The sequence below is a fragment of the Maniola hyperantus genome, chromosome 7 (assembly GCF_902806685.2).
Source record: "Maniola hyperantus chromosome 7, iAphHyp1.2, whole genome shotgun sequence".
In the NCBI taxonomy this organism is placed as follows: Eukaryota; Metazoa; Arthropoda; class Insecta; order Lepidoptera; family Nymphalidae; genus Maniola; species Maniola hyperantus.
In genome coordinates this window covers 8,383,287-8,405,597 of record NC_048542.1, presented here as the reverse complement: position 1 = coordinate 8,405,597, position 22,311 = coordinate 8,383,287, and the positions used below count along the sequence as shown (strand labels likewise).

The 22,311-nt window shown below is 36.3% G+C and overlaps 2 protein-coding genes across 6 annotated transcripts; both read right to left on the bottom strand.

Moving 5' to 3' along the window:
* Positions 1 to 1,565: 1,565 nt before the first annotated feature.
* LOC138402579 (uncharacterized) lies at positions 1,566 to 2,897 on the bottom strand. Its single transcript, XM_069499712.1, has 3 exons — positions 2,765 to 2,897; positions 2,343 to 2,438; positions 1,566 to 1,771 (listed from the first exon to the last, which is right to left on the bottom strand). The coding sequence occupies exons 1-3, from the start codon at positions 2,895 to 2,897 to the stop codon at positions 1,566 to 1,568; spliced, it is 435 nt and encodes a 144-aa protein (XP_069355813.1).
* Positions 2,898 to 5,365: 2,468 nt separating this feature from the next.
* On the bottom strand, positions 5,366 to 21,280 carry LOC138402564 (protein shisa-5-like). Of its 5 annotated transcripts, none has more exons than XR_011236928.1 (7): positions 20,907 to 21,280; positions 16,328 to 16,457; positions 15,555 to 15,626; positions 13,566 to 13,754; positions 13,167 to 13,205; positions 11,803 to 11,939; positions 5,366 to 11,771 (listed from the first exon to the last, which is right to left on the bottom strand). XR_011236928.1 is itself a non-coding variant. In XM_069499696.1 (7 exons), exons 2-7 carry the CDS (start codon positions 20,964 to 20,966, stop codon positions 11,869 to 11,871), a joined length of 561 nt encoding a protein of 186 aa, XP_069355797.1. In that variant the 5' UTR covers positions 20,967 to 21,030; positions 21,107 to 21,280; the 3' UTR covers positions 5,366 to 11,868. The 5 variants fall into 5 exon arrangements, 4 of the variants coding, with proteins under 4 accessions (XP_069355797.1, XP_069355800.1, XP_069355799.1 ...); XM_069499696.1 differs by having other exon boundaries at positions 5,366 to 11,939; positions 20,907 to 21,030; positions 21,107 to 21,280; XM_069499699.1 differs by lacking the exon at positions 20,907 to 21,280 and adding an exon at positions 18,286 to 18,346 and having other exon boundaries at positions 5,366 to 11,939.
* Between the last annotated feature and the right edge of the window lie 1,031 nt (positions 21,281 to 22,311).

The following is a 22,311-nucleotide window of genomic DNA, read 5'->3' as shown; positions in this document are numbered from 1 at the left end:
TATGGTTCACAGAGTTAGGTACATCTAATTTTCGAGGATTGTGACTACGGAACCCTACACTGCGCGTGGCCCGCCACGCACTTGGCCGGTTTTTTTATTGTTTCCTCGCAAATGGGAGAAAAGTACTCCGCCGAAATAGCGATTACCTACCTCGTTTAGTTTAAAAAAAGATTCCGACGAATTGAGAACCTCCTCCTTTTTTTGAAGTCGGTTAAAAAGGAATCAAAAGTGTCAAAATCACTTCAGAAGTCCTCGGCTGCGCCTTCCAATACTACTCGGCCAGTAATCGCTTTATTTCAGGCCTGGACTTTAATGTACTATTAACTGCTGCTTTTTCTTTTCCGGTATTGTAATGCACTGAAATTATTCTAATAAACTGTTTTCGACCAATTTTAATATCTTTTTATTTCCTTGGATATTTCACATAAAATTTATTTTGCTAGCTACTTAATTATTAATGTTGGGTTTTTAAGAAAATTAATACATGACATATAAATATGTACCTACTACCTACCTACTTGAATAAAAATTCAGGTTCACGCTGAGGTAGGTTTTTAATTGGCTTTCATTTAATTACACAATAATACTTAATACAGGTAAGTACCTACTTGGTAGACAAATTTACAATATCATTAAAATATCGAAAAATAAAAATGTTATGAAAAGTTCAAGAGTAGACCGACCGTAAGGAAAAAAACTTACGGGTACTACCTAAGTCTTCGCAGCAGAAAATTTCGAGGCTGTCAGCACGATCTTTCGTCTTACAGTAGGTACAGAAAACAAGTAAAAAAATGCGATCAACATTCGATCCTACGAATAATAGGTAACATCAGATATTATTCGTACCTATAATATATTGGATCAAGCTTTTATCATTATTAACATGGAAAAAACACAGAAAGCCAGACAAAAATAAATTAAAACTGTTTTGGGCTTTACATCAATAACAAAGCTTCCTCCGATTAAAATGTTCAAAAATTATACTTATTTAATGTAAGTACAGGAATCATATCCAGATAAGTATAGTCCGCGACAGGTTGAGATGGCAATCGGGGTATGAGGCGGGGGACATGTCACTCGCGCTCGCCCGCACCGGGTTAGCGCAGAGGCGGTGTGTGAGGCGTTCCCTCCCCGATTGCCATCTTGACCAGTCGCGTACTATAGGTACACAAAGATAAAAGCGCCTTTCCTACCACTTGCAAACTAATAATGAAGTACACCTACTAGTAGTAGGTTAGTGCTTTCTTTAGTGACGAAATTTTAGGAGGATTGCTGCGGGTGAAATGTAGTTGTAGTGACATGACATTTTGTTCCCTGGTAGGTATTGCCGCCTCGATATTCGATTTATCTTCACATTATTGTAATAGCCTCGGAGGCCTGCGCTGTGAGCTCTGAAACATGAAACGCTGAAGAAGGCAACGACTCCTCATTCATCACACTATAGAAAAATACACACAAACTTGCTAAACTTATATCCCTTACTATATAGGTATAAGTAGGTAGGTATGGGTTTTGTGGTAAGTCTTTGGCAACGAGCACTGTCTGTGTTCTTTGCACCTGTTCTTTCATTTTACTTCAACCGAGGAAGGTGGCGCGACGTCGCTGGAGACCGGTTTTCCGACTGGCGATTGTGGTCGGGAAATGATCCTGGGCGGCGGCAGTGTCACAGTACTGTGCCTGCCCGGGGAGCGGGGCGAGGGGAACACGGTATCCGTGTGTGACGGAGGTATTTGACAGAGTCGCGCCATCGCAGTGGCACTTTCGCGTACTCCTGAAATAAAAGAAAATAAAATAAAGGTTGTACCTACTGTTTGTTTGTTCAGAAGTTTTTTACGTGACTCCAACTAAAGTGCGTGACTGAGATCAAACCTCAAACTCTCCGAATAGAAGGCCGAAATTTTAACTTCTAAGCTATCACGGTTATATATTATTATGTTGTTGGTCCGTTGTGAGAATTATAATTTACTACCTAGCTGATGCCCACGACTTCGTCCGCGTGGAATTAGGTTTTTAAAAATCCCATGGGAACTCTTTGATTTTCCGGGATAAAAAAGTAGCCTATGTCACTCTCCAGGTCTTTATCTATACCTACGGGCTATACCCATGCAAAAAATCACGTCAATCCGTTACACTGTTGCGATATGATTGAAGGATAAACCAACAAACCAACAAACAAACACACTTTCGCATTTATAATAAAAGACGCAGGCGGACTTTGACAGACACTAGACAGATAGCTAGTCGGACTGGAGTCTGGACGGAACTATAAAAGAGCTCCTTGTTTTACTACCAAACCCTAACAAGGCTTTTTTGAATAAGTATGCTTAATACGGAACCCTTACCAGGCTGTACAGGATAGGCTTGCGATGTGGACTTGGGAAGCGGCGGCGGCGGCCTCACTGACCGCACTGGTTCGGGAAACGTTGCATGCGACAATTCTGAAAATAATTAGTATCATGTCTTGGTTTAGGTAGTTACTATGCTTAGTTATATTATTAAGACAGATTTTTGATATTTAACTCTGTAGAAAATAAGAAAAAATTGGCGCTGACTACGCTTGAGTCTTTTATCGGTAGGAAAGTTAATCCTCCCACCAGACCAGACCAGAAATTTAGAAATTATAAAATTCCAAACTCCTGCCAGGAATCAAACCCGAAACCTTCCACTAATAAGAACACAGTGCTTACCACTGCGCCAGGGATGTCGTCATTTCAAAAACGTCTAAAAGAACTGGGGCTAAAAGGTATTATTGCATGGGACTGACCCTTGACCCGTCTCACGCAGAAGTAGAGAAAGTAGCAGAGCAGGAGCAGTAGTAAGACCAAAATAACGGCTAGGGCCACGTAGTAATAGTACGCGGTGCGGGAAGGTGGCCGAGTCCCGCGGACTGCTCCCATCTGAAGACGAATATGAAATCATAATTAGTATGCGTGTCAAACCACGCACAAAGTAGAGATGTGTCATAGTTCACTCTGGTTGTGTAAGACATGCTTATAAAAAATTCTTACCGTGAACTAAGTACAATTAATAAGTAAGTAAGAATAGAAATACTTAGAAATATTTTTTATTTAGGTATACCTAAGTAAGTAGGTACCTACCTACTTGGACTTTTCAAGTGCTTTTCAGTCGTCATTGAATCTACCAATGTTCCGGAATGCCCTATACCGAGGAGAACCAGCATGAAACTCGGCGGAATAATTAGCCTAACAAGGTTTTTTTTGGGCGTGATATTTTTATCTGTTTGTTCGTCACCGCACCATCTACATTCTACACGTCATTATTTTGGTCGTACAAAGGCAGCTACCTAATTATTGGTCTCAAAATATTTTTTATTTCTTCGTAGGTAAGTACTAGCACTTAGCAGGTACTTTATGTCTTAAAATTCAGATTGTTTTACGTACCTACTTAGTTGTTTAGGAATTAAAGGACGGGACTGACTCACGTAAAACTGCCCCGAGCTCATTATTTCGTAAGTCATTTTTCTAAAAACTGTTTATAAAATCTCGGAAATCCTAAAAATATAATATCCTGATCCTAAAAATATTTACAACTTCATTTTAAAATAATATTCAACGAGGTCCCACTCGAGGAGTAGCTATGCCAATTTTTCAAAAATCCCGTAGGAACTCTTTGATTTTTTGAGATAAAAAGTAACTTACGTCCATGCACTGAAACTGGAGCAAGCTAAGTAAGTATTTACGAATCAACAAAATCGGCTACGCGGATTGAAAAGGCAATAGGTACTCAGACAGACAGATACACTTTCGCATTTTTATTATTTTAATGTGGATGATGAACTTGCCATAAATATTATGAAATAATTCTTACCTTTACTTTTCCAATTCAAATCAAAAGCTATAACGCGTTAATTTTCGTTTCTTCATAATCAAAACGCTCTGCGCGCTTGGAAGTGTGCACTTTAAAGATTTCCACGATAAACGGTTACCACCACTTTTCATGTAAAGTTTAATTTACTCAAAAATATTTTATTCCTTTTAAATCCTGCTTTTTACTGATGCTTATACATTGGTCTAGCCACGACAACAGCTGATATGATTACTGTGATAATAGGACTAAAGTTATCCCAAACTCGTCTCTTATTTTAGCAGACATATGAACAAGATATAGTGACACAGTGCTCTATTTCTCGAGAACTTGTACGAGAAAAATTAACACAGTGTTTAGTTTGGCAATAGTTGGAAAACGCGTGTGTTCGTCCTGGTGCGAGGGAAGGAGGAGGTGTAAATGGGGGGACAAACGCAACAATTGGTAGCGACACTCAGGCGCCTTTGGTAGTCACCACAGGGCTGAGCCTTCGAATTTTCTTTTTACGTAGTTTTTCCGGCAAAGGCATGCCATCTCGACCTGTAGCATATTATACCTAAAAATAACATTTTTTATTGCTGTATGCTGCTACGCACAGAAAGAAGTGCGAGCTAACCACACACGCCAGCCAATTAACTCGTGCGAACACTCATCCCGTATACTCTCGCTATGTCGCCCAGCAAATTGCAGTGTCCTAGGGCCTAGTTCGCCTTTATGCCGGGCCAGGCCTACTAGTGATTAGTAAAGAAATTAATAAAATGTCTCCCTCTTTTTACAAAGCTGTGCCAGCCCTAGCCACCGAAAGGATCAGAGGCGTCGCGACGTCGCCTACACCACGCATGCGCTCCTCTGACTCCGTAGATCATCTGCTATGATGAGGGTGCTATGACGAATCTGGCATGCTCGGTTCAGTGACCTTATAAACTGTGATATCTTAATTTTTATGGTCCCGTACCTAAAAGGCAAAACGGAGCCCAGAGCCCTATCAATTTGATGTCTGTTCGTATCTCGTTCTTCTCTAGCCCGTATAGACGGGGCGAAATACTTAATTATTATAGACCTGAAATTTTGTGTAAGACCCAAAACCGGATTTCCAAATATTATTCAAAGAAATTGGTAATATTTTCGAACGGTTTAAATTGAAGATCCTGCTACTGGTTGTTACACTATCGATAGTGTGAATCATCATAATTCGAACTTTGATGACTCAACACATTATCTAGAAAATAATGTTGTAGCTTACAACTTCATGATACAGCGTTTTTCAAATAAGACGGACCAACTGCAAAAACCATGAACGAGAAGCTAACATATATACTACGCGACAGTGGCGACATCACAGGACAGGTCAAGATACCAGATGGCAATCGGAGAAGGAACGTCCCGTACACCCGCACAGCCCCGCGCTAGCTCGGTGCGGGCGAGCGCGGGTGACGTGCAGGTGTGCGGGGCATCCCCTCGCTTCATACCTTAATTGCCATCTCGAACTGTCGCGGACTATAATTATTTAGCTATGTGAATGGTAAATCAAAAACGTGGGTAAAGTGGAACTTTTTTATTTCATATAAAATTATTTAACTTGAAGCCATAAATCATAATATTGATAAACATTGAAATGCACCTGTAGTATTAATTAAAAGCAATAGGTGTGTTATAACTTTGTATGGAACATTCATTGTTATTTGGAAGATCAAACACACAGTATCACAAGTATTTAAGTAGGTAAGTAAAATCCAAAAATCTTATTGTTAAAGTAATAATAAAATTAATAATAATTAGGTAGGTAAAGAACATAACTTCAATAACTCTGTGACTAATATTGATCTACCCTCAGGTTACGTAAGGGTCTACGCACACTGGAGGACGGGACGGCAGAGGATTTTAAATTTATCAATTGAATTTAATATTTATCCAATCGAAATCTATGTATATAAAAGGAAAAGCTGACTGACTGGCTGATCTATTAACGCACAGCTCAAACTACTGGACGGATCGGGCTGAAATTTGGCATGTAAATAGCTATTATGAAATAGACATTGGCTAAGGGTTTTTAAAAATTCAACCCCTAAAGGGGCAATATAGGGGTTTGAAATTTGTGTAGCCCATGCAGACGAAGTTGCGGAGATAAGCTAATATGGAATATATTTCAATGCTCAGTGCTCCAGAGAACTGCACTGCGATGCTCCGAGGTCAATCACCGAGCATTGAAATATTATATTATACCTTATTACGATTGGATAAATATTAAATTCGACCTCCATGACACGGGTTGACCTAGATTGGGGGTCGAGGGTAATTTTAAGCAAAATTGTATTTTACTTTTTTTTGGAACAAAATAAATATTTATTATTATTTATTAATTGATAAATTTAAAATCCTCTGCCGTCCCGTCCTCCAATGTGCGCAGGCCCTAATTAGACCGTGTTTTGTTTCTTTTAATTTTAACAGTAGGTATGTTACTCAGTTAACGGCTCTTACAAGAACTAGCGGTTTTAATGTTTCATTAGAACGTGAACATCGCTTTACATCACAGTAACATGTTTCAACTAACATCGATCGGTGTCCGCACTCCTGTCAATCATAATCCGCTTGAAACGCAGCCCGTTTGCAAAAATTAAACCTGTGCGATAACTCTATATTATTATTCATGTTATCATATTTGAGTCCGTAATAGCTTTAGTTTTTATAGTCTGTGCTAACTTACCTATTTTCCACCTATATTCGTAGAAATGAAATGCGTCTAAAGCGGATTACGACTGACAGGAGTGCGAAGACCGAAGTTTGTTGGAGCATGTTACTATGAATAGGCTACTTGACACTTTTTTTAAGTTGGTCTTAAATGGTTAATATTTGTCCTATTATATCAAAAAAATTAACACTATATTTTTTTGCGCCCTAAAAACCGTAAAACTATAATTTAAAAATATTTTTTTCTTAGACAGGTAAAAACACCGTCGGCCATGTTTGGCCGATAGATTATCTGTGCTCTGACGTCATGCATTTGTAAACAACAGCATAACCTCCCAAAGTTTAATAAACATGACTTCTATACTAGTTTACATGAAAAATATAGTAATTATCGTTATTGTATCATCCAAGAATGTAAAAAACGCATCGATAAAGACCACAGGAAAGTTGTGAATTAGAGTGCCCAGTGAAATAAATATACGTAACACGCAAAGACTTGCTTAAAGGGATCCTATATGACTAACGACTTCAACCCAAATTTATTTTTGCAAAGATCATTTTGTTGTAAGTCTTACTTAATAACTTATTCAATTTACAAAGAGAAAACGATATTTTTTTACGTTTACTATGAGTTTTTAGAAATATATAAAAACTAGCTTATGCTCGTGACTTCGCCCGCGTGGACTTCATAAATTTCAAACCTCCATTTAACCCACTCAGGGGTGGAATTTCAAAAAATCCTTTCCTAGTGGATACCTTCTCTTTACCTACAAAGAACACACCCACCAAATTTCATGTATCTAGGACCAGCTGTTTAGATGTTTAGGCTGTGCGTTGATATATAAGTTAGTCAGGACTCTAAATTTTATATATATGGAAACTACGTTAGTCCCCGCGTGACATAGGGATGACATTTCTTTGTTTACATATTTAATGACGTCACATCATGGCTGACAGCGTTTTCTGCGTTTCAAATAAAAATAAAAATTGTATTTTTTTCAATTGGATTTATATATCCATCCTGCGTTTTTAATAATTGTTATTGATATATTTCGTTGTCTTAAGCAAAATACTATAATAAATAATCATTTATTGGACGAAATTAGATATGAGTCAAGTAGCCTATTGCCGCATCTACTAGAACATTTATATATCGCTGCACTTGACTTTAACAATCAGTGTTCATTAAGTGAACACATTACTCAATATTATGTTTAAAATTCAAAAGGTTTTTGAACCATTGTACATTCATCTTTGGTAACTAAAAGTTCAGATTAAAAACTAATAAAAAATGTAGCAATAAAGATCATCGGAGTTGTAATTAAGCATGTTTAAATAAGAACGTACATTGAGTCATTTTACTATTAGAATATGTTGATTGAAGTCTAGAAAATTTTATCCAAAGTAGGTAGGTAGCAGTACTTTGGATAAAACTTTATATTATTTTTATTTTATTAATATTCTTACCAATTAATTTAAAATTAATAATAATATATATATAACAGTCATTACACACAATATATATTTTAAAATTGTCAAAAGCTAGATATTTACAAAGATCTTTTTTAAAGCACTTCTTAAAGTAAGGCCAACAAGTGATCCATTTTTTGACAGTTGATTCCACGTACGATAAATGTACCGCGCATTCTAATAACGGTTCGAATCTAATTTGGACATAAGTTTTCTGTCGTTGAATGTGCCCAATTATCTTATCTACAATTTCTTATATACTATTTGTTATTTTAAGCTTCGTTCTGGGTGACATTCCATCTAATCATGCATTTTACATATCGAGTTTTTTTTTCACCACATCTCCGGCAAGTAATATGGTAAGTAAGTAATATGGATGTTGAGGATAGTTCATAGTTTTCAAAGATGAGAACTGTCAAAAACTGTAATACCAATTGACCTTACTATAATTTTTGTTAAACATATATTCAATTTTCCTGTTCAGGTAGGAAGTGTATAGTCTTTTTTATAAACTTACACGGCGTTTATTTGAACAGTATAATCTCAGTTAAGAGTATTTTTCATTTATTTATTATATTTAACTAGTTCAATAGGAACAATATTTTTTTTATAATTTTCTCGTTCATCAGGATTAAAAACAAAGACCGCTCGTACTATTTTAGTAACACATCGAAAATATTTACTACTATTATATACTAATAATATAGGAAGGTATTATTTATTTTAATATATATGGCATTGAAAATTATATTTCTATCACTACCCATATTATAAATGCGAAAGTGTATTTGTTTGTCCTTCAATCACGTCGCAATGGAGCAACAGATCGAGAGGATTTTTTGCATGGGTACAGTTAAAGACCTGGAGAGTGATATATACTTTTATCCCGAAAAATCAAAGAGTTCCCATGGGATTTTTAAAAACCTAAATCCACGCGGACATCAACTAGTGTAAGTATATTATTAAACTGGCGGTCTGTTCTATTAAAGGTTTCAAATATTTAACAATAATATTTATTATTTACTTATTATTTTATACAAAATTTAAACACTAAATATACCTATTTGTTATATTATTTTTATTTAAATACTTATTATTGAAATTACTTTGACAAAGAGGCATTTTAATAAGCTACTTTTGACCGTATTACAAAATGTATAGTATGCTATTCGATAAAAATGTATGAATGGTGCTTTAAACTCGAAATAAAACTAAAACATTAAAACTATATTAAAACAATTTGCTATAAAATATAGCGTTTTATTATGCTGTCTAATTAATTATTTTTAGTTATTACAATGTGTATGTAGCTAAAAATATATAAATATTACTGTTAATGTCAAATATACGGCAGTATTTTTACAGTAATAGGCCGCTTGACATTTTACATTATAACCATTTAGTACTGATTAACTTTACTTAGTACGGCCACATAGTATTTAAAAGCCGAAATTGAAAATCAAATTATCTGTAATCTGTCGATAAGTCTATATTGATTATTATTGTGATTCATTTTGGCCGTAGAAGAACCCGAAAGAAGTAAAACCCTTAATTAATTATAATATATACGTCACGTTTATAGGTATCATACAACAGGAATGTTTGAGCAGTCTTAACAATAAAATTAAGTGAAAAATTGATGAAATTTATATTTTCAAACATAGTATACCTGAATTCCTAAAGGTAAAACTTTTAGCTACGTGTTAAATCTTAATGTTATGGGATTAACGTATCAGTCTTACAAGCTACTATCAAAATAATTCAATTTGTTTAGAAAGTAGGTACATATTTTTAAAACCTGCATATTACTGACATAGCAATGTTCTTTTTCCTAAGAGCTTAACGATAAATATAAATGAAATATAGTATATCCCTGCAATACACAATAACATTTCACCTGTAATTAACATACATAATCGCAATTGCACCTAGGTACTCAGTACTTATTTACATGTTTTTTTGTTTTCGTATTATAATCGACTACATAAGATAAAATCGTTTAATTTGAGCCCTAAGCCTCGACAGCGAAATTTAATTTAAACACTAAAATGGCAAACGAAAATAACAAAAATTAATTGAACTCAAATTTAAAATTATATTTTTAAGTACTTTTCCTTTATAATTAAATAAAAATTAACTCAACTTTCATTTATTTATAAATGACTTTATAATAATAATAGAATACATTTAGGCTCAAGACACATTGCGGTATATTTAAAACGCAACGGCGCATCTTTTCTAAAACACTCCAATACATAATGTAAGACTTTGTGAAGAGCGCATTCGCTCGTCTATAAGTTTCACACAAATACACGTACCTAATAGGGATGATGACTACTCGTCCAATCAGCGACATTTAATTAAACGTCAAAACGCTTGCTTAGGTAAGATATCTTGCATGAAATACAAATACACAGATGTGACGCCATAAACGTTTGACGTAATTTGACGTACTTTATAGTTAAATCTATAATTAAAAATAGTTAGCAAACACTAAGTAATATATTTAATAGTTCCTAAGAAATACTTTATTTTTGGCATAGTCATCACCCCAATTCTAATTTATACATTACTAGCTGATGCTCGCGACTTCGTACGCGTGGATTTAGGTTTTTAAAAATCCTGTTGGAACTCTTAAATTTTCCGGGATAAAAAGTAGCCTATGTCCTTCCCCGGATTGCATGCTACCTCTGTACCAAATTTCGTCAAAATCGGTTGAACGGTTGAGCCGTGAAAAGCTAGCAGGCAGACAGACAGACAGACATACAGACAGACACACTTTCGCATTTATAATATTAGTATGGATATACAGCAGAAGTTCTATTAATTTGATGACATTTTTGAAAAGACACTCCGATACCGCTTGGACTCTACCGCAATGTGCCTTAACCCGAACTTCACAACATTCTGTAGCTCTGCTTACAGTCAACCTACAAATTGTCATTATTTCCATCATGCTTCGAGTATACTTATAACCAGTAGAGGAGAAACATGAATAAAGCCATTCAAATATATTGTTCCTGTGATAAGTTCCAACTATAATTACTTTCATATACAATCATTATAACGTAATATATGTTGCAATTACATATTATTTAAGTTACAAAAAGCATGAAACATTTTTAATGCATGCATGACTTCAATATTAAATTCAATTATTTTGAATATTGAATTATATAGGTATGACTCTACAGACTATAATATACTCGAGGTATGTATAAAATTATAATATTTCTTATAGATACTCAATGATACTAAATAACAAATTATATCAACACAATGCCGCTAAAATTCGACTCCGATAGTACTTTACCACAAAAAATATCGTTTTAGTACGATCATAATTATCATAATAAAGACTCGAAACTAGTTTCGCTGAAGCCTCATTACAATCTCACAGTTATAGTCCGCGCCAATGAAATAGCATTTTTAGGGGTCAGTGGGGCGCGCGACGCAAGGGAGCGGAACCATCTGCATTAGTGTGAGTGCTACATTCGTACACAGCACACGACCGCGTGGATCAATACCTGCGCGAGCTCGCACTTGCATCGTAGGTCAGACGCGACTATTTAACTGCCGGGTACTATAATAATTAATATAGTTCTTGCAATACACGAGCGTGCGTAAACTTTACTTGTGGTTACGTCGTATACATAGGCATTGCGTAAGTGTGTGTGCCTGTCGGACCAATCAGTCGCGAGCGAGTACACGCAAACATTTACTTATACGGATACGATTTTTAAACACAAGCATGAGTCACGCGCACTCTTGAAATGCAGGAACTATATGTGTATTGGTCAATAAGGTAAAGAGTTCATAAGTAACACTTTAGGGCACTAGTGTGATTAAAACACGTAACACTACACAAAACACTAAAACTGAGCACTAATGCGAGGCGTAAGGGTTGTTCGGGGGAGGCTTTGAGCACACTGCTTGGTCGTAGGAGGGCGGCATCGCTGTAATATAAAACAAATATTTTTAATTAATTTAAGTAACATCCTAAGGCACAAGGCATACTAGCAGAGCCAAAGCGTGGCATCTTTCTCGACAACACCTCAAACTAAGCTTTATTTACTGTGGCATACGTTCAGTGCAGTGCGCGTCCTACGTGTTTTTTCCCAGTAAATATAAAAATTTCAAAGTAATATGTCAAAGTAAATAAGACTGAGTTTAGGTAGTTACCAAAAACTCGAATTCACTTCAATGTTCAAATTGGCCCTAAGGATGCGTTTCCACTGACGCGGAGCTGGGTGGACTGGAACGGAGCTGACCGTGAATTGGCCGTGAATTGGCATCAGTGGAAACTTTGTGATTGGCCAATTCACTGTCCGCTTCGCTCCATTCCGCCCAGCTCCGCGGCAGTGGAAACGCACCCTTAAGCCCGGTATCCACTGGAGCGGAGATGGGCGGAGAAGTGTTTAGTAAACCAATCAGTATTGTTGCATTAAGTGTCAATTTTTCCGCATCATCTATCATTAATCTAATTGGTCAGCTAAACACATCGCCGCCTATCTCCGCTCTGGTGGATACTGGGCCTTCGACAGCCTTAATAGATACTTATTAAAATTTGCTAAAATGCTTATTTTTTAAGCATCTGATAAATGAAATCTGTTGAATGAAATATAGTCCGTAAAAAATGACTCCTCATGCGCCATTTTAACTTTTTGTATCAAATTTCATGTCAAAAGTACGATGTTAGTCCTTATTGTAAAGGTGAACCGTACTTTTTTGACCCATAGAGTTAAAATGATGGGTGCCCAACGAGACACACTCAAACGTGTCACAGTGTGACTCGTTGAGAATTCATCCAAATTTTTCTCCCATTGAGTTACACTGTTACTAGTTGCAACCTTTTTATTCATTAGAATTCCCAACGAGTCACACTGTTAGTCTAGTGTGACTCGATGGGACGAAAAATACGCTAAAAGAATCACATTTAATGGCCCGTGAGAAGTAATTTTTTACGCATTATATGTAAACTAAATTTAGAGATGATATTTAATTATCTGAGGGAAAAGTGTTAATTCGGTGATCATGCTCTCGTATTTTGAAGAATACAAAAGTGAAATATATTTTTTTGGAATTAATTTAGTAATATAATTGTTGTGAGGTAAAGTGGAACATGCATCTACTAGGGAAAACGAGCTATATTAATTAAGTAAACATTGATAATATTTATCAACCTTGGGTATTCCAGCCGGGCGGGGCGATTCCAATGAAAACTGTCGGAAAACATTATATCAGTGAAAGTTCTCGATATTTAGGTATTGAGTTAGTATACTTTTAATGGCGTTTTAAAGGGTATTAGTATTAACCATTGAGTAGAATTGTTTCTCTTACTATTGTCTAACTTCTGCCTCCTACTTGATTTCGACGAGGTGTTCTTCGGCTTTGTTTTATTAATACGAGTGTCATAGAATATTGACGTCATGCACAATTCAATATGGCGGATTATACCATAGAATTGCACTTTATTGCGTCGTAACAAGAGTCACTATTTAATTTTCAGAGTGATCTTTCTGTACCTGTATGGTGCTATTAAGTATTCTATGGTCCTAGTAATAATACCGTTAGACACTCACCGTTAGCTTCGGGCGCGCTGGGTGCGGTAGGAGGGTATGCCGCGCTGGGGTAGGGCGAGGTGGGGTATGGCGCAGCGGCGGGGCCCGGTTGCGGGGGGTAATGGTAGCCACCGGGTTGCGGGTGCGGGTGCGGGTGCGGGTATGCGACTTGCGCTCCCGTATGCACCGGGTACGTAGTTATCACTTGCGCTGCGAAAAACAAACAAAAATGTAACTCGACATCATTATGAAGAAAGTTTTGTTACCCTATTAGAAATAGCCGTGATAGCCTAGTGGTTACGACATCCGCCTCCAATTCGGGAGGTCGGGGGGTTCGATCGCGTGCACGCACCTCTAACTTTTCGGAATTATGTGCGTTTAAAGAAATTCAATATCACTTGCTTTAACGGTGAAGGAAAACATCGTGAGGAAACCTGAATGCCTGAGAGTTCTCCTTAATGTTCTCAAAGGTGTGTGAAGTCTGCCAATCCAGCGGAAATGAATGGCCAGCGTGGCGGACTATAGCCAAACCCTTCTCATACTGAGAGGAGACCTGTTCTCTGTAGTGAGCCGGCTATGGGTTGATCATGATGATGACGATCAGAGAGAGAGCCAGCGCGTGCCAGACGCTGCGAAAGCGAAAGCTGAAAGTTTCTCTGCGTATTGTCCCCAACACAAGGAGGAACGATCAGCAACTATGAAGTTTGGATCATGGTGGCTTTAGGAGATAACAAAAAGGTGTAAAAAATCTTACGTCAAAATGTCTAGTCTATCTTTTTTAATTTTATTCGGAATAGTATTAGAAATCACGTCATGCATTGCCAGACACTTAGTTTCCTGGCAAACCACTGCCAAACACTCTTAAACGTTTAAATTTTTAGGGTGTCTGTCGGGGGATTGCCACGACACTAAGTGTCTGGCAATGCAGCTTTTATAAAATAACGAAGGTCTGGCACGCAATGGCTGTTACTCCATATTGTTACGCCATTGGATGACGTGATAATTTTTTCACGTCATCAATCAATTAACTTATTGGTCTAGATAAAGCCATAGCCATAAGAAATAGATAAAACTAAACAGATCGTTCATTATCTAATTTTATCTATAAGCAATAAACCATGTCTGATATTCAATGCATATAATATTACGATAAGAAAGTAACGTCATAGTTGTACTTAATTACATTCCAGTAATGATTTCACATTGTTTCAACGTTTTAGCGTTTAAACTATCGTGAGTGATTTCCATTAATTACATGTCTCACGCCCGGCTTTACTCACGTGCTTAGTCGACGTTAGCCCGACTAGTTTCAGCCGCGACGCGTGTGCGAACTGAGTCCCTGTAAAACAGAACCCTGGATGGGTTCGAAACTAGTCGGACTAACGTCGACTAAACACGTGAGTAAAGCCAGGTGTGAGACATGTATAATGTTTCAATGTTTTTTAAATTAATTTATGTATAAGATATATTCGTAGTACACAAAAATTACAATCGCAATAGCAAATGAACTGGCACTATCAATGAAGGCCAGGATGCGCTGCGCCAGTTAAGCTACATAGAACATCAGTCTTACAATAATAAAATTAATTATTTAGACAGATAAAGTTTACTAAATATGTAAAAATATACCGCCGACAGCGGAGGCTTAGTAATGCGATCCCGTTGGCACCCTTAGGAACTCTAAAAGGAATGTTGAGAACGGAATGTTCTCAATCCGTTCAATTATTATCTTCATATTCGACTGACTTTAAGACATATTACAAGCTGACGCCCGCAACTTCGTACGCGTAGATATAGGTTTTTTGAAATCTTGTGGGAACTCCTTGATTTTCCGAGATAAAAAGTCTATATTATTCTTAATTTCATCCAAATACGTCCAGTAGTTTTTGCGTGAAAGAGTAGGTAACAAACATACACACAAACTTTCGCCTTTACAATATTAGTATGTTCAGACCATTGAGGTCAGAATCGGGCATATTTTACTAGTTAGCGCGTTATTTTGATACTTACTGGGATATGGCGCATTATATTGCTGTTGCGGATATGGCGCCGGCACTTGCACTTGCACGTGAGTCGGGGCTGCTGCAGAAAGAAATTTATTCTAGTCAATTGATTGGTATGTTATACATCTCTTTACTGCCTAGAATCTAGATACGTCTACATTAAATTATAATGAAAATAACATTTATTTTCAGATATTTAGAGATTTAGGAGAAGATCGCGTGAACGGGCGTTTTGAACGCCTATATTACAGCCTTCACTGTGATCGGAGTGCTGTGGGCTAACCACTCGCATATTCCTAAATCTCAACTAATGATTAAAGAAATAGCAAATGCCCATTGAAGCAGTCCTTAAAAGAGTGGGAATCTCTCTCCATGTCAAGGCAGTAAGACAAAGACATGGAGACATGAAAATCAATCGATGTAGCCCTAAGTTCCACGAGGGAATTAAAAAGATTCCATCATCTGAATAACCTACAAAAATAATTGAGATGCATTCATGGCACGACGGCGGGAACTGCGCTGCAACGACGCTATCAAGTTCTTATCTAACTGGTCGATTCCGGAAAACCTGCATGAATCATCATTATTGCAATTGTTGAATTGATGGTATTCCTAGTGCAACAAGCATTGTAGCCAATAGTGAACGGTCATCAATTCAAGGTGATTGCTAGCGTCACAATAAAATGTTGCAGCAAAAATGCAGCAAAAGTGCAGCTTTTCCGCAATCACGGCTGAATGAGGAGTCTTTTTACGTGAAAGGAACTGTATAAATGTACTCACGCGTTAGCACTTGACCGCGTTCGCGGCGGCAGCAGCAGCGGCAGCAGCAGATGATCAGCAATATAACTATCACCACGGTACCCACTATGTACAACTGGGTTTGTACGCTCATGTTTGTTATGCTTACTTCCTGTAATGAGACATAAACATGGGACTTTTTAATTAGAAGATACACCATGTTGGAGTGGAATCATTTCAACCCATCGCCAGCCCAACTGAGCATGGGTCTCCTCTCAACATAAGAAGGGTTTTGGCAATAGGCCAGGTGCAAACTGGCAGATTTCACATACCTATGTGAACATTATGGAAAACTCTCAGGCATGCAGATTTCACTACAATGTTTCCCTTCACTGTTAAAGCAAGTAATAATTAATAGCTTGCTCTCTCTTTTTTCTCTTAGCATCAGGAGTGGACATATTACATTCAAATAGACATTTATTTATGTAGGACAACTTGTGTCACTTATGCAACATAAGATTTTACCACCGGTATAGAAAACATATTCTACTTAAGAGAGGCAGCAAGAATCTCAACAAAATACTGTTTTTATTATGTTACAATATGTAGCTAAGGTAACAAGTTATTGTATACTATATAGTATCTTGTGTGCTACTGATTTGGTTACATGCAACAAATCAATTGTATAATAACCTGTATTATTTCATCATCATTCACCGTAAATTGCAACTCAGTAGGTATACTCTATCCAAATATAATCTGAATAAACATAGAAAACTCAATAGTTTTATTTAGCACTAGCTTATACTCGCAACTTCGTCCGTGTGGACTACATAAATTTCAAACCCCTATTATAACCCTTTATGCTAAGCTGCGCGTTGATAGATCAGTCAGTCAGACAGTCAATCAGTCAGTCAGTCAGCTTTTCCTTTTATATGTATATATAGATAGGGAAAACAACATTTTATCCACAAAAAAGGGAAACAAGGATACAATTTGTTTTCCTGTAGTACTGAAATAAGTAATAGAGGAAAACAGGTTTCCCTTTTCTGTGGCTAAAAATATATTGCTTAAAAAGGTAATCCTTTTAGGTAAGTCTTCACATTACAAAGACTCGACGCTGAATCCACGCAGACTCGATGTGTTGATGACTTATGTGAATGGCCATAGCGTACCATACGCTTTTTTCAATAAAATGTTGAATATACCACCGTAAGGAAAACGATATAAAGCTCACATTTCCATGGTTCACTGTGAGTTGAGTCTGCATAGAGTGTCGTAGAGTCTGTGTAATGTGCGAAAACCTTAATTCATCAACAAAGCAAAAAAATATAAGTATTTGTACAGTACGCAGCCGAAAGTAATGTACATCAGCCTTTAGAATGACATTTGTAGAGCGTTGTCTCTGTCACTCATACCTATATGACGTTTTGTCGGTCTCAACTAAAGAGACAGTGCTCGACCTAGCCTTTAGAATGAGATAGCAGTATCTCCTTCTAAAGGTCGATGTACATTACTTTCGGTCGCATACTGTAATTTTGTATGCAGGGATTTTGTAAAACTGGATAAATTACTGAACCATTTTATGCTTTGTCTATGTACCTAGCTTTCTTATACTTAATCTAGCGATAAACATTTTTTATATTACTTACTATCTATGTATTGTATAACACTCAAACAAACAAAGTGTGTTAGGTGTAATTCAAAACCAAATGATGATTTGATAAAAGAGGTTACTGCATAACTGAGTAATACACAATAAGATACTGACACAATATCACAACCACTTGAATTACTGGTTTCAAGGCCAATAATTGTTTACTTTAGGAGCGCACTGCACGAATGGAAGACCTCCGATATATTGACTAGCTAAACTAGATTTAGGACTTTAATTAATATAAGCTGTGATAACGTTGATCATGCTAGGGTTGGCACTATGCTAGTCTTCAGTATTTTTTGCATTCGTTGACAGAAGTTATTCAAAGGGTCATTTGAATTACCTGTTTCAAAGTCAAGAAATGTTCACTTTAGGAGCGCACTGCACTAATGGAAGACCTCCAATATACTGACTACAGGCTAGAGTTAGGACTGGAATCAATATAATATTAAGCTGTGATAACATTGAGCATGCTAGGGTTGGCACTATGCTAGTCTTCAGTATTTTTTGCATTCTTTGAAAAAAGTTATTCAAGGGGTCATTTGAATGACCGGTTTCAAGGTCAAGAATTATTTACTTTAGGAGCGCACTGCACTAATGGAAGACCTCCAATATTCTGACTAGAGACTAGAGTTAAGACTGGAATTTATAAAAGCTGTGATAACATTGAGCATGCTAGGGTTGGCACTATGCTTGTCTTCAGTATTTTTTGCATTCTTTGAAAGGGATTATTCAGAGAGTCAATAATCTGCCTCATTTGTAAACAATTGAGCCAAAATTACTGGAACAAATACAAGGATAATCAAGCAAAAACTACTGGACTAATTTGGCTAAAATTTGTAATGGTGGTAGATTATACCCTGGATTATGGTTTATACCCTGGTAAATGGGCATCAGTTAGTTATACTTAAAATAATTGAAATTTTTTATCAACATCAAAATTTTTAGATTAAAACAACCATTATAATACGACAAAATCATAAAGATAATAATATTAATCCCACAAACATGATTCATGGGGCAGTACCAAAGTTATTTACACTACAATATAGTTTGATTATAAGTAACTAGCTTATTCCCGCGACTTTGTCCGCGTGTACTACATAATATGTACATTTCAAACCTCTATTTACCTCTTTTGGGTCGAATTTTCAAAAATCCTTTCTTAGCAGATATCTACATCATAATAGCTATCTGCATGACAAAATTTCAGCCCAACCCGTTCAGTAGTTTGATCTGTGCGTTGATAGATCAGTCCGTTAGTCAGTCAGTCAGCTTTTCCTTTCATATAATATATAAACTACCTATATCCTCATTTATTTATTTGTTAATTTAAGAGTGATAATTGTTTATTTAAGAGTAACAAACAACATGAAATGTTGCTGGCATAACTAGCAAAAAGCATAAAATAAATGGCATACATGCCATATTCAATGCAAGATTCATATTAAAGTTATGTAAACTTTAGCATAATTATTATTACGTTTGTATACTAACATAAAACTTACCAATCAAAATCTGCTTAACCGTTTGCCTATTCTAACAAACTAGCTGACACATCTCAATTCTGAGTTCCACACAGGAGGCCATATATATGGATAAAAATAACTTGAATGTGTTGTTGTACGTAAGGAACAAACCTTTTTCATGAAATGCTTTAAATGCGGATGGAAACCTACTCAAATCCACAGGATATTGACTATGAAGGGGTGCAGACTTTTAGATTGTGATGGCACTACATAATATACAATGACATTTGTAGTGTAAGGCTGCAGTCACTTTGCATGTGTGAATAGGCAAAAGAGTGAACAGGCATCTTCTGGACAGGCACGCTCCACCTTAGACTGCATTATCTCCAGTTTGGTATGATTGCAGTCAATTGCAAGCCTATACAGTAATAAATAAATAAAAAAGTGTTTTCACACCAATTTCAGTAGTACGAACATGTAGGAATAGGCAGGAATGATCCTCATCCCTCAAGTAGTATAAGAGAGTTTACATTAGATGCAAGTAGTAGATAGTGTACAATTAAATGCTCAAATGTGAATGCTCCCATACTGAAAGATTGTTCATACAATATGTTCACACAACTGAATTTTGTATGATAAGGAAAACGAACATAAAACATTTCAGCACTCTGAACACTCTCATAGGGGAGATGTAAACCAGGCAGGCAGTTGCATTTTTTACAAGATTCAAATTTTAGAGTTTAAACTGAAGCAAGTGGTACTCAGTCATTATCTTTTAATATATAAAAAGAAAAGATGACTGACTGACTGATCTATCAACGCACAGCTCAAACTACTGGACGAATCGGGCTGAAATTTGGCATGCAGATAGCTATTATGAGTTGACGTAGGCATCCACTAAGAAAGGATTTTTTAAAATTCAACTCCTAAGGGGTCGAAATAGGGGTTTGAAGTTTGTGTAGTCCACGCGGGCGAAGTCGCGAGCACTAGTATCATAATAATCAGTACCCTTATTATAATTGCGAAAGTAGGTTTGTCCTTCAATCACGTCGCAACGGTGCAACGGATTGACGTGATTTTTTGCATGGCAGCATAAAGAGCTGGAGAGTGACATAGGCTTCTTTTTATCCCAGAAAATCAAAGACTTCCCACGGGATTTAAAAAAAAACCAATTCCACGCAGACGAAGTCGCAGGCATCAGCTAGTTTTTATTATAAATTTGACAAGCTTATGACAAAGGACCTTGGATAGGTCAAAAATTAGTTGGATATACCAGAACCATTGAGCAGTGATATCTAAACGTGAGTTGAGTAGCTTCTTGCACTACTACTTAGTATAATAAGAAATTTTCAATTTTTTTTACTTAGCATTCAAAGCGTCCCTATAAAGTTATAAACATAAAATTATCAAAAGTCGTCGCCAGTTATCAAAAGTTTAGTTTAAGATAGGTACTAAAAAGAAAGACAGATAGGTATTCTGAAAATTATCGACTCACCTCAGTATAAAAATTTTCCGAATAATCGTTGCTGATGCTGAATTCTTTCTCTCCAAACATAATAATACTATGCACGCTATAACATTCTTATCATAATGCTCAAATTTCACAGCAGCTGACAAAGCTAAGAGGAAAATAGTATAATATTATCAAAGTGTTTATATGAGTCACAAGTACAACACAACTCGGGAATTACCCACAGTACAAAACCTTGGCTGCTTTCTCAAAAAAAAAAGAATAAGTTTTCGTTGTTATTAAAAACGAAATAATGTATTTTTATAATTTAAGTCTTTATTCAATAGATCTATCGTATTAATGTGCATATTATTAATTTAATAAGAATATTCGCAACATTCACACTTGCTTATACGACTTTTTTTGACAATAAACATTGACATTAGATTTGTCATTTGACAGCGAGCTCCTCACCATAAATTCAGCCCACAGATTCAGCGGGATTTGCTGATTTCACTCGTCCTAAATGGTAGGTATATGGTTTAAATGTTAATTTTTCAAAAAAATAAAATATGGCGAATTTGCTTATAAATTAAATTTTATTAATAAATCTATATATTTGTTTTTTTACACTTTCGCATTTTTGTTATTTTTTTTATTTTTAAAGTTAATAAAACGAATCTAAACAATTATGTAATGTATACCTACAACGGCAAGCGGCGCAAGTATGCCTCTCTTATAGAGAGTTACATTTTTGTGCCGTTTGCCGTGGAGACCCTGGGGCCATGGCGTCTTAGTGCTAAAAATTTTTTACGAGACATTTCACCGCGATTAATAGCCTCAACTGGTGACAAGGTCTGGCTCATTTTTTGGCTGTCCAGCGCGGAAATGCAGCCAGTATTCTTGGCACCATTCCACGCGGTCATGATTTATATAGTAATTAGATAAGGCTAGCTTTAAGTTTTATTGTATTAAAAAAAAAAAAAATCTAAACAATTAAACATAAAAATTACAGAATATAAATTGTTATAAATTGCTTTTTGGGCACTTTTTGGGCTTTTCGGGTTTTTCACTGAGTGGCAAAGTTGGCTAGTTTGACGGTAACTATAAAAAAAAACCCGACTTCAATAACCACAAACACTAAAAAGTAAAAATAATTTAATTTATTACAGATCGCGCGGCGAGAGTTTGGCTTTGACCTTCGGGTGGAGGGGATTACTGCGCATGGGTACTGTCACGCACACAATACTTTTCCTTTTTTATGTACCAGGTTGGATATTTGAGTGGGTCAAAATTCATGTACAGTGGTAATAATGCTAGAAAATAATACGAAATAGATAAACTTCTTCATTTATTAAAACTATTGATAGTTATTTTACTTATATAAAATGTTTATTTCCTTTTAAAGTTTACAGAGACAGCGATGAAAATTCTAAATAATTGTTTTTTA

Bases quoted from the DNA above. Each gene is read 5' to 3' on its own strand.
- LOC138402579 (XM_069499712.1), bottom strand. From the start codon at position 2,897: ATGGGAGCAGTCCGCGGGACTCGGCCACCTTCCCGCACCGCGTACTAT. The intron at 2,439-2,764 runs GTCAGTCCCATG...AATTATTTTCAG, and splicing joins CTGCGTGAGACGGGTCAAGG to AATTGTCGCATGCAACGTTT. The intron at 1,772-2,342 runs GTAAGGGTTCCG...CTTTTATTTCAG, and splicing joins AGCCTATCCTGTACAGCCTG to GAGTACGCGAAAGTGCCACT.
- LOC138402564 (XM_069499696.1), bottom strand. From the start codon at position 20,966: ATGTTTGGAGAGAAAGAATTCAGCATCAGCAACGATTATTCGGAAAAT. The intron at 13,206-13,565 runs GTGAGTGTCTAA...GTTTTCCGACAG, and splicing joins CAGCGCGCCCGAAGCTAACG to TTTTCATTGGAATCGCCCCG. The intron at 11,940-13,166 runs GTTGATAAATAT...TTTATATTACAG, and splicing joins GCCCGGCTGGAATACCCAAG to CGATGCCGCCCTCCTACGAC.